The 20198-nt window shown below is 36.4% G+C and overlaps 1 protein-coding gene across 2 annotated transcripts in view; it reads left to right on the top strand.

Moving 5' to 3' along the window:
- The window catches only part of DENND1B (DENN domain containing 1B), a 255123-nt gene that overhangs the window by 60593 nt on the left and 174332 nt on the right, over nucleotides 1–20198 (top strand). For both annotated transcript variants that reach the window (XM_032650576.1, XM_032650575.1), the window contains exon 3: nucleotides 5070–5113. In XM_032650576.1, coding sequence (XP_032506467.1) covers nucleotides 5070–5113 — 44 coding nt within the window. The remainder of the gene's footprint in view (nucleotides 1–5069; nucleotides 5114–20198) is intronic.

The following is a 20198-nucleotide window of genomic DNA, read 5'->3' as shown; positions in this document are numbered from 1 at the left end:
CATTCTAGATATATTTCTTCTTTTTTAAATTTCAGTTTCCAAATGTTTTCTGCTTTCTTTTAACCTCTAAGACTTAGTGCATATTGTTTCTTCATTCCGGAATGTTCTCCTCTGCCCACTTTATAGCCCAAATCATCCTTTGCTTGTCTAACTAGTGGCTTTCTAAATTAGATTGGCTTTCCTTGTGCTGTCCGGTAGTATCCTATTCTTTTAGCATAACACTCATTAAATTTTACTGAGCTATAGGTTTAGATGCCATCCTTTTTTATGCATTGTAGAGACCTATTTTGTTTAGTTCACCATTATATCTCCGTAGGTGGAAGATTTTCTTTAATGATTCCTGCGCATTTATATTCAAGAGACATCACCATTCTTTTCTTAGGAACATTTTTTGAAATTATTAAGCCAGTGAATTTTCAAATTGCGTTCAAGTGTTCCCGCAGGATACCTTGTTTGTACAAAAACTAGGTAGCTCTGTGACATTTTTCTCCATGTATGCTATAGGGCTTTGGAGGGCAGGGACTTTTCCTGTTTCTTTAGCATTGCATAGATTTTTGAATAAAATAAATTGAACTTAAGTGGGACACAGAAATGTATTAATTTTGGAAATTATTTAAAATAGCTGCTCCTTAGATCTCAACTAAGAAAGTTCTAGCCTCTGACATTAACTAGCCTTATAATTAAGACATGCTCCCAGGGACCTCCCTGGTGGCGCAGTGGTTAGGAATCCGCCTGCCAGTGCAAGGGATACGGGTTCAAGCCCTTGTCCGGGAATATCCCTCATGCCACGGAGCAACTAAGCCCTTGCACCACAACTACTTGAGCCTGCATTCTACAGCCTGCGAGCCACAACTACTGAGCCCACGTGCCACAACTACTGAAGCTGGCACTCCTAGAGCCTGTGCTCCGCAACAGGAGAGGCCACCTCGGTGATGAGAAGCCCACGCACCACAAGGAAGAGTAGCCCCCACTCGCCGCAACTAGAGAAAACCCACGCGCAGCAACGAAGACCCAATGCAGCCAAAAATAAATAAATAGATAACTTTATTAAAAAAAATAAAGACATGCTCCTCATTGCATTGGCTTCAGTTTCCTCATTTGTAAAATTCTGATTCTACAATGTAACTGAATAAGCACTGAAGCTTTAATCAAGCAAAACACTAATACTATATATTCTGCCTTTTCAAAGGTATATAGTCTCTGAACTGTGGTTTTACAAGTGCATAATTTTAAATATATTCATCTATGAATTCCACAGAGTTAAGTAAATATTATTCATTTGTGTAAATTAAAGTTTTTCCTGCATGAAAAAGTGTAGTTGAATCACAGTAATATTTTAAGTTATTTTAATTTTTGGTTTTAGTTACAGGCCAGAAAATGTGAAAGGTCTGGTTGCAAAGGAAAATAAAATATTACTAAATTTATCTCACTTTACATTAAAAAAAAAGCCTCAGGAATTTGGAATACTTGTGATGGTGATGCACAAATAATACATTAAATACTCTCCTTCCAAATTTACTGATTTAATAAAAGTTTGTATATTTTTCTCACTACACTGTAACATTCTTTTATTAAAATAAGAGATTAACTGTATTTATGTAAAAATCAAGTTACATGTTCTTCCTTTCATGTTTATTTGGTTTCTGGATTGTTGGTGGCAAAGTTCCTCTTTAAGATGTGGAGTCTCCTCTGAGTTACGGGTGGGCACTGGACAGAAGAGAAACACAGTGTGTCCCAGTCACCGCAGGCAGCGGTGACTCCTACCAGCAGTTCCCATCCTTTCACCCATAAAATCAGCATAAAATCGACCTAGCTTTGCCAGGTCAGATCTTGTATCTGGAAAGTAATCCCCAGGGAACAGAAAGTTCCGTCATTGTGCATAAATTTGAAAATTGGACTATTATCATTTTTTTCAGAGCTCTTTTGTTTCTTCCTCTGCAGTCCTTGTGAAGAGTTGCTGCCAACATGTGTCAGATACGGGGTAAACCTAACCACACAGGCAGTAACTAAGTTAATCCATTTCAGATATGGATTGCACATGATTATAATACATTTTTGGGTGCTGAAGTGTAACACGCATTTAATGAAAAGAAAAGAAATAGGGTATTTTCCACTATGTGACTAAACCGATATTTGCTGTTTTCATGTATTCACTTGTTCATCCTCTGTGAAAGAACAGGCCAGACGGGACAGAAAAAACTGCGTAGTGTAAGGGATGAAGAAAAGTGAGGGAGGAAGACGTAATTAGGTAAATGCTGCAAACTGCAGGGCGAAGTATCAGGGCTGTCCAACAAGACAGCTATCCTGGCTTTAAGGTGTAAGTATAAGGAATCTGTCATATTTTCTCAAACGGTAACTGTAAAATTGAGGTTGTTTAAAAGGGATATTTAAAATATTCACATTGAAACTCTCTAACTCCATTATTTATAAGAAGGGACTATTCCACATTTCTGCATGATGACTTGTTTATAGGGCCATTAGTTATTGTGTTAATTTATCAAGATAATAACTTTTGTTTACTATTTCATGAAGAATCCATCATACACTTTTGTTTTATGAGATGCAAATCTTAATAACTACTGTTCTGGTAAAATTGCCACATAAATACACACACACATACATATATGTGAGCACATATATATGTTTTCCAACATAATTTCTACAGGAAATTAATGTTTCAGTATTTTTAGGTGATCTACACATGTCACAGTCATTTTAGAAATGTACACATTTTGTTTTACATGAAGGCATAATCATTTAATACTAGCTCCATAAATTAGTAATGCATTATTCTTATATAAGATGTTTTAAATGATTTTTATGTAGAAACTTTTTATTCCTTAGTAAAAAGGTTAATTGTAGAAAGTATGCTTCCTTTTTATTTAAGTTAAAATATTTGAAAAAAATATTTTTGAGCCTAATAAATAATACAGCAGGAGAAGCCGCCTCCTGCTCAAAATGTTGCTGGTAATTACTGAGTTTTGAGATTAAATACTTGAAATTATGCATCCTTGGACTGTATTTTTTAAAAAGCAATATGGTATAGTGGAAATAATGGGATTGAGCCGTAATTTTTTACTGACTGGGTACGTAAAGTGGTATTTTTGATATTTTGATCCTGTCTTGTCGGTTGTGCTTGTTACTTATATTGGGCTTTCAAAGGCTTTTTCGGAAGTATTACTATCCTTTGTACAGTACCCTTTTAAAGCACATTTGCAGTATTCAGAAGTATGTTATTGACAGAATTAAAAGATACGTATGCAACCAAAATATTTTTTAGTGTTAATTAAAAAGACTTATTTTTATTATGCTAAGTAGAAGAGAAATAGTGTGAAGAAATAACGAAAATGAAAACCAGTGCGAAAATTTATAAAACATTGATTTTTATATATGAATAACTGGATATAATATAGTAGAAAAATATCTATGAAATACCCCAAAAATGTCAGTTGTATTTTAAACAAGCTTGATGCCTTATGCCTACCAACTTATCTATTGTTTTAAAAGCTGATTTATGGTGTTGCAAATACAGGATTTCAAAAGTGAACCTTGATATAAAACAAACATTATTACTGTGTTTATACACTTTTATTGAGGATTTTATTTTCTTTTTCATTTTTTAAATTGAAGTATAGTCGATGTACAATAAATAAATTTAAGTTACAGGTATACAGCATAGTGATTCACAATTTTTAAAGGTTATATTCCATTTATAGTTACTACAAAATACTGGCTATATTCCATGTGTTGTACAATACATCCTTGTAGCTTATTTATTTTGTACATAATAGTTTGTACCTCTTAATCCCCTACCCCTATTTTGCCCCTCCCCTTCCTTCTCCCCACTGGTAACTACTCATTTGTTCTCCACATCTGTGAGTCTGTTTCTTTTTTGTTATATTCACTAGTTTGTTTTATTTTTTTAGATTCCACATATAAGTGATATCATACAGTACTTGTCTTTCTCTGACTTGTTTCGCTTAGCATAATACCCTCCAAGTCCTTCCATGTTGTTGCAAATGACAAAATTTCATTCCTTTTTTATGGCTGAGTAGTATTCCATTGTGTGTGTGTGTGTGTGTGTGTGTGTGTGTGTGTGTGTATGGGCATACACATACATACCGCATCTTCTTTATCCATTCATCTGTCAGTGGACACTTAGGTTGCTTCCATATCTTGGTAATTGTAAATAATGCTGCTGTGAACATTGGGGTTCATGTATCTTTTCGAATTGGTGTTTACATTTTTTTTCAGATATATATCCAGGAGTGGAATTGCTGGATCATATGGTAGTTCTTCTACTTTTAGTTTTTTGAGGAACCTCCATACTGTTTTCCACAGTGGCTGCACCAATTTACACTCCCATCAATAGTGTAGGAGGGCTCCCTTTTCTCCGCATCCTTGCCGACATTTGCTATTTGTGTTCTTTTTGATGATAGCCATTCTGACAGGTGTGAGGTGATATCTCATTGTGGTTTTAGTTTGCATTTCTCTGATGATAATGATGTTGAGCATCTTTTCATGGGCCTGTTCACCATATGCATGTCCTCTTTGGAAAAATGTCTTTTAGGATTTTAAATGGAAATGTAAGATGTTGTATTTTAGTCTAGTTTCTGAGGGCTGTAATATAATTGATTACATATTTACCACATTTATATTTTTCTTTTCAAATTAAAACCAGTATATTAAGTGGAGTTAAATCTGAAAATTTATATTTCAGAATCTTAAAATCTAAGGTATATAAGTAAAACATGAGTTGCTAAAAGAAATAATATATATTTTTTTCTTAACTAGTCAAAGACACGTTCCTTTCCCTAAGCAGTTATCAGAAATAATATTTTTAATAATCTGACCAAGTTATTCGTTTTATTATTCCTGTTCCAAAGGTCATTAAAACCCTTAAACTATCAAAATATTTAATTTTGAACCTCATCAACTGTAAATATTTAAAGAAAAAATTTTAAATTATTAGAAAAAGTAGCTTTGACACTTTTAAGAGTATTTGAACAAGACTGTTGCTATAAATGTGTTATTTTCTCTGTTTAATGCTCTGTGTCAATTATTTACAGATCCGGAGGTATTGTGGAAGTTCCCAGAGGACTTTGCAGACCAGGTTGGAACCACATAATTTTTCAAAAGCATTTAAAATTGGAGAATTAATGATTATTACTACTGTTACTACTACTACTATGACTACTACATATGAATTGATTTAAGTATTTTCTCTTGATCAACTCTTGAGAATAAAAAGCCATGTGTGCAGAATACATGGAAAATGTTTTGAAGTTACCAGGTAGATGCGTGATGAAGAGGCCCTTTCGTGAAGCTATTAGGAAGTGAATGTTCACAGTTTCATGATGTTTTTATACTCTTTTAATGTGTCTGTGGAATATATATTTGGAAACAAACATTTCCCCATCAGAAAACTTGATGATGTGGTACTTTGAGGGATACCCTTCTGTAAGTAAGACAGTAAGAAGTAGTAACTGCTATAACCAAGAGGTCAATTCTACCCTTGTTACAGTAATGTTCGAATCATTAACATATATAAGTTGAATTGACATTATTTTCTTATTTTAAAATAATTCTTATCTATGGCTTTTGTTTTCTTAAAATGGGAGACTTGGAAATGAATTTACTGCATTTGTATTTTAATTATAATATTCTCTAGTTCCTTAAGTATTTTGTATAGCCAAACTATGAATTATTTTGACATAATGTATGTAAAATTTTAAAATCTTTATAATGGATTTATCATTTTGAAGTGAATTATATGGTTAACCGTACAAATTTAAATTTTTATATAAACAAGTACTACTGGAAATCTGATGAGCAGGTTCCTTTTTTTGTCTACAAAGAAATGGGGTAAAACAATCTTGTCACTTAAAATTATAACACTACAAGCTTAACCATAAGTTAAGTTCACAGGTATGATTCTCATAATTTACCAAAATAAAAGCTGATAAAAGTATTCATTTTAAAGCAGTTCATTCAGAGATATACAGATACATGTGATTTTGATGTGGAAGAATAATTTTCTACATGTGAAAATCAGTATAGAGGATTAGGAAATGTCACTGAAAAAGTAAGTTAAATGAGCATGTTAAATACTAATTAGATCTAGTGCAGTCCTTGACTGTTCTTTCACATAAAAAGAGAGCATGTACTCTTAATTTGTTTTTAGCCCCTTGGAGAAAGAATAGATTTATAAGTATCTTAAGTATATAAAATAAGTCCCCACAGTGAAGACATGATTTGTACATATGAGGCTTAATTGGGTTTGTTTCCCAGTAATGGGAAGTTAGGTTAGACACTTGTTGACTAATGTTACTGTTTTGAAATACCAATACTATTCCTCTCTTGGTCTTTCTAGTTATCTCTGGTCTAACCTCCTGTCCAGATTCATTTTTCTTTTCTTTTCTAACTTCTACCTCTTAAACTGCCCCTGAGAATTCCTAGGGTATCTGAAGGCTCCTAACTTTGGGTTCACGTAAGGGTGATAGTGTACTTGTCGAGTTCAGCTACAGTAAATTTTTCAGTGAGACCAGCTATTGCTGTTCCTCTTTGTGACAGATAAACTGGTTCTAGGAATGTTTTAGCTGTTGCTTTGTCTCCCAGATTTCTGAGGTCAGTGGAACATTAATAAGCCCTCACATACTAAGTAAAACATAAAAGCATTTGACCATGTAATGGTGATGAGCATTTGTAACCCCCAGGATTCCAGGGCATAGCGGTTCTTACAGACTTTTTGAAGGTTAGAGCTGAAAGGAGCTTTAGATACCATTTTGTCTTACTACTTCAGTTTATATTTAAAGAAACAAAACTTCATATAGGAATCCAGCCAAGGGCCTTGAAGAATGGTTTTTCTATATGCTTTTTGGTGAATATTCTGCATACTACAGATGACACAAGTACTCTGTGTGTATTTCTCATCCTTCTTATCTTTTACTGCTTTCCTATACTAATTGTCTACTTCTTCCTAAACAGCCTTTTCACTGGATCTGAGACTGCTTCAGTAAGAATAATTCTTAATCTCTCCTTATTTAGCTCTTAACATGTACTAGGCACTATGCTAGGTGCTTATGTGCACAACTGATTTTATCTTCAAATTCTCCCAGTACTGCTGGGAGATAGTATCAGCCCTGAAACTGAGACTTAAGTAAGAAACTTGCCTGATAACACACTGCTTAGAAGAGGCAGAGCTAGCTGAGACTTGAGGGCAAGTTGGTCTAACTCAGAAGCATGTGTTATTAGCAAGGAAGCCGTATGATTCCTTCTGCTTGGAATGCTGACCCAAACCCTACTCACTTATTTTAGTTCTTTTAGAAAAAGTTTATTAGAAGTTTTTCCCCCAGTATCTTTATAATTTGAAAGCAGTGTGTTGTTTAATCCAAAGAAATGATACCAATCTGTTTAGTCCTTTAGTTGTACCACATACAGCTCTTGGTCCATCATAGGCATTGGCTTATTATATACTTCTTTGCATGTGTTTTCCTTCTTTTGGCAATAGAACCACCAATGGGACAACCCATATCACATTTCAGGAGTTGTAATTAATTTTTGTTGTTGTTTTTTGTACCGTGGAGAATTTTGTGTAGGAGAGTAGGAGATGAAACTATAAACATAAACTGGACTGGGTCTTGGCAACAATGAAAGGCCTTGCTGAAGAGTTGGTCCTTCAAATGAACTTAAGGAGAGTGTGATATAACAAGATAAGTCTGTTAGGAATATTGATTTGGAAGAGATTTCAGTATGGATTGGTTGTGGGAGAAACTGGAGGCAAGGAAGTGAGTTGGCTTTGCAGTAGTGCCGCTGAGGAGCAGGAAGGATCTGAAAGAGTTGGTTACATTAGGAATGAAGTAGAGGATGAGTGTGTTAACCTGAAACAAATAGACTGCCATTCGGGATCAGCAGAGAATTGCAGCTCGGGGTCTGCAACCATGGCGAGCCAGGTGCAAGTTCCTGCGTGACGAGGGAAGGAGAACCTTTTATCCAGGAGAGAGGAAGTCAGAAGAGCTGTGTAAACAAAGAGGCCGTGGCTTTTCATTGGCTGAGTCCTTGCAGGAAAGAACAGTATTTCTTCTTCCTTTTGGGTTCCACCATGGTCACAGGGTGTGAGAGCTCCCCCTTCTGGTCACCCCACTCTATTTAATTCAGGTTTTTGTTTATTAATTTTTTACAAGTGTAAAGGGGGGAAAGAGAGACTGCGTGCAAAGGTGTTTTGGGGAGCATGGGGTGGAGAAGAATAGTGACGAGAGAATGAGTTTCTTTTTGGCACTTTGAGAAATCTTGAATTATCTTCCATGCAAGTGATGGGAGGGGACTTTGGAGATTTAGGAAAAATGGAGGGTTTGCAACCTTCGGAAATAGAAAGGTGTGAATGAATTTGAGGATTTACAGACCGATTTAGTTGATGTCAGATTTATGTTTTGCAAATACATTGAGAGCTGTGGCTGAGAAGATTAATGCAGAACAAATCTTCCCATCCATGCTGCTGATAATTGCAACATCTCCTATTACCTTTGTGAGTTCACCACTTCTGTATAAAATGAGTAATTTTGTTTCTTTTGGCTGCTGTCAAGCTAAGCTCTCCATTGTTCTTATATTCCTGTTGCTCACATTTATACTTAATAGCTTGACGCTGTTTTTCACAATACTTGACTTTTCCCGGGTACTTTCTGCTTGTTATTTCATGGTCCACTTTTCTATAGGTGTGCTGCTTTCATGAACCATCGGCCTCTTAGAGCCACGGCTAGTCTGTATTTCTTGAGTGAGAGGAGTCAGGCTTTGGGAGCAAACTGTACAGAGTGGTCAGAACTAAAATCTTATAAATGCTGGGGGCAGCTTTGCGTTTGAATCACGGCTCTGTATTTACAGATTGCATGAAGTGTTGCTTTCGGCAGGGGTTTTCTCTCTCTTAGTTCCTCACCTGCAAAATAGGGCTGACGTTGCTACTCTGACAAAAGTTAGGGTAGGAATGACGTCTACGAAGCAGAGTGAGTGCCTGGCACATAGAAAGCACTCCATAAATGGGAGCCGATAGTTCTACTGTTACACTGTAATGCCACGAACGTTTATTAGTGTATGATGAGGAATAGATAAAACTGTTTTATTTAGAGTATTGTTTTTATAGTTTGATAACAAGTTTGAGAATTTCACTGCTTTATAGATCTCCAGAAAGATGTATAATTTTATAGTGTCAGGGAAGAAGAAATTTTCCTCTACCCTTCTAAGTCCTTCTGGCTGGCTTAAGAATTACATTGACATGAAACAGATTAACAGGAGAAGAATCAAACAAAAGTGTACACATGGGAGAGACCCAGGAAGACTAGTAAGCGGCCAGAATGGCTGAAACCCTCCCCTTAAATACCATCTTCAGCTAAAGACAAAAGAGGATTTTGGGGGTCATGGTTTGGAACCTCAAAGGGGAGGAAAGCAATTCACATGGAGAGGGAGAAGCAAATGTTTGGTAAACACGTGTTTACTGGGTCTGGCAGGGACAAGGGGGCACAGAGTGGACTCTGATCTCTCTAGTCTAGTTCCCCCACCACACCTGGCCCATGTTCTTTGCAGGTATCTCTGGTGATGGCTCTCTTCTGGGAACAGGCCCTCTCTCTAAATTCTTTTAGGCAGTTACCGGGGAGGGAATAAGAAAAACTTCCCGAGTCTTGGTTTCTTAACAATAATCAATCTGAATAAATCTTCTGCCAGAGACACACTTTGTGGTGACAAATATTGCTCCCCGATGGTAGCATGAGAGACGTCTTCAGGATGGCTCCCAGCAGAAGTCATAGGACCATGGAGCCATCCTCTGCTAGTAATGGCCAACACACAGAAATCATTAGGTCCATCTGCTTGGTTTCTAGATAGGAAAAATAAGGTGATGAGGCACTGACCCCAGGTCATATTTCTTGTTTACCTTTAACTCTTCACTCTTGCAGTATTTTTCCCGCTTTCACACAAACTGCAGGCCTTTCATGATTCTGGGCCATTTCTTATGTCTCAGATGCCGTTTTCCATTTCTCTGATGTGCTTCCTTTGTAATACAACTTAGATGCTTTACCTGCTGTGATATATTGAAGCGTTCCTCTTTCTGTGTTCCGTAGGCATTTTTGTGTTTGGGGGTTTACTGCGTTACCTGACGTGGAGGAGTTGTTCTTGTGCATCTTATTTCAGGGGATGCTCCGACTTAAGCTTCTTTCTCAAGCCATGGACTTTTATATATTTATTTTTGACTTCTGTGTCCCCCACTCAGCTGCTGTACTCAATCTGTCATCAAATCTTACTGCTCGTGCCTCTTTTATGTCTTGTAAATCTGTCCATTTCTCTTCACTTCTAGGGTCCTTTCCTTAATTCACATCCTCCTAACTCTCCTTTTCACCTCTATTTTTGTTCCTATTTAATGTATTCTCCACAGTGTAGCTAGAATGATCTGTAAGACGAATGATCTCACTAAAGGGCAAATACTGCTACTGACATCACTCCTGTCACTGGTTCCTTACTGCGTGCTAGGCAGTTTTCTAACTACTTTACCTGTAGTAGCCCAATTAATCCTTATAGTACCCTTATAAGCCTAAGGGGCTACTGTAATTCCCATTTTACAGATGAAGAAACAGAACTGCAGAGTACTTAATTGATATAGCAGGAGTCACACAGCAATAAGTAGCAGAGCCATTATTCCAAGCCAGTGTGACCCCAGAGCCTGCTGTACTAAATGCTTATTGAACTCAGTTCTCCCCACTGACACCTTCAAGATAAAGTCCAGCCTTCTTACCATGATCAAGCCCCTCGTTCAAGGCCTTTGTTTATCTCTTTAGCCTCGTATTTCTGTCTCCCTTTCCCGTTGTCTAATACAAAAGTGGTCTGCATTTCATAGCGAACAACAGTTTCCCTTATGTACTCACCATCCATTTACATTCTCCCTTTGAACATGGGAGTCCTTCAGCCTGAAATGGTGGTCTCCTCCTTGCTCTCCCCTTTGCTTGTCTTTCTGGTCTCAGCTCGGAGGTCATATCTTCTGAGAAGCCCTTTGTTTGTCATGGGTCTGGATTGGATGTACTTCATTGGAGTTCCCTCAGCATTTTATGTTTCCCATGTTATGGCACTGAGATCTGTCATCTCTTTACTTTCTATTTACCCCATTAGACCAACGATCTCTGAGACTAGTATTAAAGAATAATTTTTAAAAGAAAATAAAATCGTGACTCCTACACAAATAGAAGATTTTATTTTGTAGAAGTGTTTTATTTTTTTAACTCGTTAACTGGCAAGGGCATCAGTAAAATGCTATAACCTATTCAAAGGAGAGTTCAAAGTATCACGATTATATAGGTAAATCAGGAATATTGTAATATATTTTCAGTGACTTTTTTACATGGGGGGGTGAGGGAGGAGGGGGCATCAGCTTTCCCTCCATCGGACGTGTCTGTGGACAAATATCATTTGCGATGCTGTCATTTATCTACAACTTACAGGATTATAGAATAGCTTAGACAGTGAAAAATGCAGGGCCCTGAAAAGAGGGTGTCAGACGATGACTTGTTTTTCATTGAAGACAGCCAGTAACCTTCGGTCCATTTCAAGTTTTACAATTTTTCCCTGCAGTCTTCCTCTTTATCTGGCAAGCATAATAATATCAAACAAAGATTATTCTAGATAACAAGTCCCATTAGGTTTGGCCTGATTATTTACATAGGCAGGACAGGAGTGTTAATTTAGCCTATAAGCCTCCATGAATTTACATATCCAGGGCCATGCAGTGTAGAACAATTACTATATCTACAAAATCAACTTCTTTCTGGAAGTTTTTATAAGGAATTTCAGATTAGACTTTTAAAAGCGTCTGTTTCTAGATAATCCCAAAGCTAGGAAACCAAGTCCAAGAAAATATCTTTCCCAGATTTTATGTGTACTATCTGTAATATTCGTAAATTCCTCTCAAGCTTAACAAATTTGCTAAGGTTCCTGGGCCATGAGGAAGGGACCTTCTTTAACACTGTCAGGCAGGCATTAGGCCAGGTTTCCTGGGAGGGCTTTGTAGGCTCCCTAAGTATAGTTAACCTTTATTCCTTCCAAGTGCCTTGACATGGCTGATTAAACAAGCATGTTTCTCAAAAAGGACACTTTAAGTAAGGCCTTGGTTGTTAGTCAGTTTTTCCACTTATATCCTGGTAAAGTGAATGACAGATTTTTATTAAACTTATGCAAATAATAATATTGCAATGAAAAGTAAAGGGACTTAGTAAGAGTTTCTGAATTCTGGGAGGGAAGGAATCAGTGAGAACTAGATGTAATTTAAAAATTATATTTCAGTTTACAGGAGCAGGGTTTACAGAATTATTGTGGGTTACAGACAGCTTAGGAAGAGAGGAAAGGGCTTCCTTATATGTCCAGAAAATAGAGCATTAAAACAGCATCAATATTTCAGACAATAAAATTTCCATTAGTTTATCTAACACAATGCAGTAAATTATTGTTCTGCTGGATCTTGGCTTAGCAGTTTCATGAAACTTTCTGCTTCTTGACTAAAAGAGTCTTGGAAATCCTGACTCAGTCCAGTGGAATGGCCTCAACGTTGTCTCAGTGATGTCAGTTCAGAGACCTGTACCCAAGCGTCTGTTCTTTGAAGTGTCAGGAGTTTGAAGTACCTGATACAACCCCTTTCCACAAAGCTCTGAGGCTGACCTTCTTTGTTGAAAACAAACTGTGGCCTCTAGCTTATGGCAGTCCTCAGGGTATCAGAAACAAAAGTAAACTGTCTGTAGATGACAGAAACTTAATGGATATGGTTAATTTATTAATGATTATTTTCAAGTGTGAAATGTCTACTGAGGGTTCATAATAAAAATAAAATATGGAAAAGGAAATTTGTTTCCGTTGTATGAAAAATGAAGGTAATAAAGCCATTCAAAAAAAGTTTTAGACAAAACGTGTGTAAGACCAACAAGTAAGCCTGTTTTCGAAGGAGCCAGTTCAGGTTTTGCCTGATTTATGAAAATGGGTGAACAAAATTTATAGAGGAAATATCTTGAGATATAAAATACAATAATCCTGAGGCATAATATAGCAAGAGTATACCCAGAATATCAAGTGAAGAGATTCATTGTATCTGGAGTAGGGCCTAGACGAATATATTTTTGTAAAACTTCAAGGGTAAGTCTAAGGTGCATATCCAGTTCGGAACCACTGGCTTAGAAGATATAAAGAATTTAAAATAAAGAACTCATGTTGCGACCAAGTGGAATTTTAAGTAATAACTGAAATTATAACTGGCAATATTATACTATTGTTGCCTAATACTATCAGGCAAAGCACTGTCAGTAGTCTGATAGTATAGGAAAATGCAGCAGAACTATTTCGTAAGAGTTTGACTCTTGTTTTCCTGGAGAGTAAAACATATTCTGGAGACCAGGGGCATTGGCATGTCTCTGGAAACGTCCCATAAAGCATGTGATTTCTGAAATATTCATATTCATAAAATTTACATGTACAAATTTAACCTAGGGCATGTACAAATATAACCTGGGTATACCTCTTCTGATTTGCCAGCTTTTTGTGTAATAATAATAATAGTTATATCAGACAACTCTCGTGATAATAATATATCAAACAAACCAAATTACTTCTAGCATCTCATTTTATAAGGCAAGAGTATACATTGCTGTGATTTTCAGGGAATCTCTAGGAAATCTCCAAGGTAGTTTTAGTTATAAAACATATCCTGAAAGTTTTAAATTTTGTTTCTGCATTCAGAATCTGAGTTTGGGAAGGCAAAATTGAAAAAGTTGTTAGAAGATTTGGCTGTTTGATTAAGATGGGCTCCATAGGTGCCTGAGAAGCAACACTTGATTATCTGTTTAATCAAAGTGAGAGGGCTTCCCTGGTGGTGCAGTGGTTGAGAGTCCACCTGCCAATGCAGGGGACACGGGTTCGTGCCCCAGTCCAGGAGGATCCCACATGCCGCGGAGCGGCTGGGCCCGTGAGCCATGGCCGCTGAGCCTGCGCGTCCAGAACCTGTGCTCCGCAATGGGAGAGGCCGCAACAGTGAGAGGCCTGCGTACCGCAAAAAAAAAAAAAATCACAGTGACAATAAAATATTTAAAAGTAAATATAGACGGTAACACAATTGAATAGTTCTTTCATAAATGAGGAACTTTTGTACCTCCCCACTCTGCCCGAATAATAGAAGACATAGTAAAGTCAGTATCAAGGACAGAGAATTATTCTGTTAAGACACAGAGTTCTGGCTATCTCAGAGGTACACGGAGGTGAGGATAACTTTTCATGTTGCGGGCGAAAGCGTTAATCAGGAATCCAAGGAAGCAAGCCCATCAAAACTGAGTGAACTTTAAAAATTCTTACGGCTTCTTTTCAGTCAGGTATTACCAAACATTTTAAGTTTTATTCATTGTGCTCTGTCATAGTCAAGAACAAAGTGACACTTAGAGACATATCTCAGAGATCTGCAAGGTCAGACTAATTTCATTATCATCACCATCATAATTGTGTCATTTGTGTTAACATGTAGTGCATCCATGATTGCTATCTTCAAATGAATTCATGTATCTTTTAAAAATTTATCAGTTTTAATTTCTAATACACTACATTTCAATAGTTATTACATAAACACTAGCTCTTCACCATCCTCAGCAAGGCCCAAGAATATAGAGGTAAAAAACAAAAAAAGCCCAAGAATTGCTGTTTTAGGATAAAACTATTCTTTGAAAAAACAAAACAAAACACACAGTTGTATTTATCTGATACTGTTGTTCCTAGTGTAGTCTTAACCACTCATATTAATCATAACTTTTAACCTAAATAACTAACTTCTGTTTCACAGAAAAAGAAAAAACAAAAAACACTTGGGGGACAGATAACTGAGCACCTTGTGTCCTGCACAAGCATTTTACAAGACTCCCAGACATGGTACCCATCATACCACTTTCTAACACCACACACCTCCCGATTAGATCTCTGTATAGTGGCCAAAATGAACAAGTTTATTAAAATGAGCCAAAAGTGTAGGATTTTCACAGCACACAAAAATAAAAAGTATATAGACTTAAATATGCTTAGTAATCAGTGTTTTTAGTATTCTATCTTAGAAATTATCTAGGTTCATAATACATTATATATAATGTATCATATAATGTATAATACAATGAGTATACATTGACTAACTCAATATCAGTTCAATATTTTGGTTACCTAAAGGTTTTCAGAATTATGTTTTAGCAGATACATTACAAAATATAGTTACTGTTGAAATAAAGCTTACCAGAATAACGATACAGTTTGGTTGAGTAGAAATTTACACCTTTTGTAACCTTAAACAGTATGCCATTTGTTCATCAAACCTGTATACATTTAGGAAAAACAACCCCAAATAGAATGAATGTATGCTTATATTGTACTTAATATTGATACATCAGAGAAGTCCCAGCTATATTTATTAAACTAAATTGATAGAACTAGGTGTTTGCTAAGGATTTTCCTTAATTATGTGAATTTGAATTCACCCAAGAACTTTTTTGAAGTCTAGCCCATCTGAAGTATTAGAAGTTCAGTTTCCTTATTTTATAGGACTTTTAGGAATAATCAATTTATGCTCATTTCTCTCTATAAGCCAATCAGAATAGCGCTCCTTTAATTTAGTTAAAATTTTTGTAAAGGACTTTGTTTTTCAGAGCAGCTTAAGGTTCACAACAAAATTGAGAGGAAGGTACAGTGATTTCCCATTTACCCTGCCCCACGTTTGCATAGCCTCCTGCATTCTCAGCATCATTTACCAGATGGTGCGCTCTTGACCAAGGATGAACCTACACTGATACATAACGACCCAAAGTCCGTAGTTTGCCTTAGGTTCACTCTTGCCATTGTACAGTCTGTGGGTTTAGACAAATGTATAATGACATGTATCCATCACTCTAATATCATATGGGTATTTTCACCGCCCTAAAAATGCTCTGTGCCCCGCCTAGTTATTCCTCCCTGCCGTCCCCAGCCCTAGCAACCACTTATCTTTTTATTGTCTCCATAGTTTTGCCTTTTCCAGAATATCATACAGAGAAACCATACAGTATGTAGCCTTTTCAGATTGGCTTCTTTCACTTAGTAATATGCATTTAAGGTTCCTTAAAGTTCCTCCATGTCTTCTTATGGCTTCGTAGCTTATTTCTTTTTAGTGCTGACAAATATTCCATTGTCGTAAGTACCACAGTTTATCCATGTTCCTACTGAAGCACATCTTGATTGCATCCAAGTTTTGGCAATTATGAATAAAGCTGCTATAAACATCCACCTGCAGGAGTTTAATTTGTGAGACTTTATAATCTAGTTTATTGATACTCTCTGGAGATAGAGCACCATTTCACACCAACTCAGTAAGAACAAAGGCCTTTCTGAATTATAGACATAGAGACTCACAGACACCAACAATTTTGATCATATTTTTAGGTATACTTTACATAGTGAACAGATAATATAGATAGGTAGGAAGCTGAAAGATACATTGTTAAAAGCAATGCTATATTTTACAAGACCTTTTTAGTTACGTTTTTGGTTGTTACTTTTATGATATCAGAGGTGAAAATTTTGCCAAATATTGAACAAGTTTACTTAACCTAGGCAATTAGCGTGTGCCTAAAGCTGCCTTAAAAATACTCATAGAATACTTCCTTTTTTTTTTTTTTGCAAGGTACTGGTCTGGCAACATAAGGCTGTAAACAGAAAGACGTGTGGTCCTTGCCTTCCAGGAGTCTTATTATTGGGGAGGAAGATTGGTTTGGGAATCAGAAGTGAACTAATATTCTGTTTCTACTTCTAACTTGAATGTACGACTTCAAGGAAATCATTTTTACTCTCTGAGGTTCAATTTTCTCCTCTGTAAATGGGGGACACAAGTTGCTTATTGTTTTTACAATACTTGGTTCTACGTATAATTCCAACAGAAGGCCGGGTGTAATATGTGCCATGAAAGTTACGCACAATGCAGTGTAGACGTTCTGGGAAGGAAGACCTCACACATTTAAACAGGCTAAGAGGGAAGTAGTAAGTTTAGACTAATTGTGCTGGTGATGGCAGTATTTAGTGTATTTTGGTAGTTTCTAGGATTAAAAGGCTTGGGGAGGGAAGACCATGTTTATATAGAATAGCAAGAAGCCACTTTAAAAAGGAGATTGAAGACAGAAGCTAGAACTAATTTCTGTAGCAAGAAGTGACAGAGATGGCAAGATGACAAATACTACCTGAACACACACCGTGCATTATTTTTTTCTAATACTAGATAAATAAAGATAAGTATAAGAAGTTGTCAGCTCAGAAGGACCTCGTAGTCCAGTAGGGGAGACAAAATTATTCATAATATACCGTCTGTTCTGTAATACTAACGGACAGGTTGTAACGGTGGTTCCCACAAGATTGCCTCACAGCTGCAAGCGGAGGGTTTAGCTTTGGACGGCAGTGGTGAGGTGTGCCTCCCTCTTTAAGATAAGCAGAAAGAAGGAAGACTGATGGCAGGGGCTTATTGATAAAAGACAGTATTCTGGGAGGACTCAGTTTCAGGGTTGTTGAAAGTACCTTTGTTCCTTAAATCGTCTTGATTGTCATTCTTATGCTGGCGTGACTTGAGAGAAAGGGGTAATGGGATGTGAGAGGAAAGTTTATCCTGGATATTCCGCCTTGGTCCTACTACATTATTGTCTCTTGCTTCCCCAAGAATTGTTGTCAGTTGGTACATGCAGAACAAGGGCAGTGCAGTTGGTGTACTTGAAGGGTGTGAATCTTCATTCATTACTTCTGGGACTGAGAGTTATCAGAGGCCAGCAGTAGAGAAAGTGGTTTACAGGTCTCTAAGCGGGCGTTGGAACGATATTTGGGAAGAGAACGTAGTTGTGGCATTGGGTGCATGTTTACAGGTCTCTAAGTGGGCACTCGAAGGATATTTGGGAAGAGAGTGTAGTTGTGGCATTGGGTGCATGTTTACAGGTCTCTAAGTGGGCGTTCAAAGGATATTTGGGAAGAGAATGTAGTTGTGGCATTGGGTACATGTTTACAGGTATTTAAGCGGGCGTTCGAAGGATATTTGGGAAGAGAATGTAGTTGTGGCATGTTTTACTTGCATTCTGATATCCACGTGGCGATGCTGGTGTTTGGCAGGTGTGTGTGGAAGGGGATCTTTAAGCCTTGCACCACTGAGTGTATTCTTGGACTTGGTCCTCTTTTAGGGTAAGAGTGGAGGATACTGTCATATATATATTTAGGGTAACTGATGGTGACACCCTGTTGTATTAGAAGCGCAGAATGATGAAATTATTTTGTGATTTGGAATTGATGTGGAATGATAGCTAAAGACATTATAATTTTATTTCTTGCATTAAATAAAATACTTTTTTTTTTTTGGATAGTATAAATTGGAGTTTGAATTCTGTCAGTTATATGCTTGGTTCCATCAAACTACAGGGTAGGCATTCAGCAAATGAGAGGGCGTGGTCAGATTCCCTTCGTGCCCTGCCCTGGCTTTTCCTAGATCCTGTTTCTTTTTTTGGTGGCATTTCTGTTTTTACTGCCCATTTTTCTTCTTCTCCTTTTTTTTTTTTTTTTTTTTTTTTTTTTTTGGTCGAGTTCTACTTATTCTTAGACCTTAGCTTGAAAATTAATCCTTCTTTGAAGGTTTTCCTGACCTCCCAGGCAACCTGTCTGTACTTCTGTGTAGCCTCTTGCATTTACCTCTATATTTTACAGTTTTATTTTCATTCTTTCTTTTTTCAAATGTCTCTATCTCCCCTACTCTGTATGTATTCTTATTTTTCAGTCACCACATCTAGCACAGTGGCTCATACATAATAAGGTCTGAATAAATGTATTTTGAATTACTAGTTGAATAGATGAAAGGAAGTTGAGTAAACTCATTATAGATTATTTTAACCTTCTTGGAAAAATAGGAGCAAGATAACCTTCTAAGCAGAATAGATATGAGGGTGTGGAATATTAAATTTTGAAAGATTTCAGACTGGTGTTATGACACATATAATAGGGATTCATCACACTGTGAATGAAAAGATGCGGCTCAGTGGAGGGCTCAGGCAACATGAAGGTTTAGTAGGTCCACCACTGTTCGTTCATGACGAGCACCTGCCTGTGTGTACCTTCTCTCTTTCTCACATTTCTGTTGAAGGTTAAAAAAAATTAAAAATCAATATATACTGACACACTAGTATGGCTCTCATGGTAGATAACTAAAAAACACCCTTGGTAATGCATTGAGAAACGTTCACATATTACATAATTATTTTAAATTACAATAATAAAAATTCCATTAATTAAGCAAATCTTGGTAGAAACTAATTAAGAAAACTTGGTGGAATTCAACAGTTTGAATTACAGTTCTGAGCAAATAGTAGTAAGAAACTATGTAATATACAGTCATAAAAGAACATTTTAAATCTTAGCCCTCAGCTGTATCTTTGTAGGTCTTTTGTAATTGTAGGTAACTTGCTAGTTAGCTGATTCCAAAACAAATATACTCATGAGCACTGTATACAGTTTTCATGTTCAGCAGTATCTGGTAGCTGGTCTGCGTGGTTTAGGAAGAATGCCTGTTCTTTATTTAAAAAAATGTTTTACACATCCATCATTTCCAAAATGTATTTCTTTTAATAATTTTAAAGGGATTTGATCGCAATAAATAAAGTCTTTCATGATTTGAAATTGCGGTAGATTGATAGCTGGACATTTTATAATTATGCTTCTTGCATCAAGCATAAAATCTAAATTATTTGGGAATAATTTATTCAATCTGAATACTTTCAAAATAAATATTTAAACAATTACAGATACTTTTAAAAACTGGATTTCTTTCTTTGCTCGTTTGGATTTGATTCTGTCATTTTATACTACCAGTTGATTATATCAGGCACAGAAAATAAATTTAATTGCATTCTATACCAACTATTGTTTTTCCAAATGGAAAGAACAGATTGTCTTGAACCAGTTTTTTATGTGTGATGGTTAATTTTTATTTTACTACCACTATGAATATTTCCATTATATATGAACATGTATTTTTGATTTCTTAATTTTTAATGAAATTAAATCTTATAAAGAGAGATGATGGCTAATTTAAGAGAATTATAATCATATCAAGACTGTATACTTTGTTTCATATTCCATTTTATCAGTGATTTATCTTAACAACCCTA

The sequence above is a fragment of the Phocoena sinus genome, chromosome 1, assembly GCF_008692025.1.
Source record: "Phocoena sinus isolate mPhoSin1 chromosome 1, mPhoSin1.pri, whole genome shotgun sequence".
In the NCBI taxonomy this organism is placed as follows: Eukaryota; Metazoa; Chordata; class Mammalia; order Artiodactyla; family Phocoenidae; genus Phocoena; species Phocoena sinus.
Note: the sequence above shows the minus strand (reverse complement) of the source record. Positions and strands in the feature narration are given on the sequence as shown.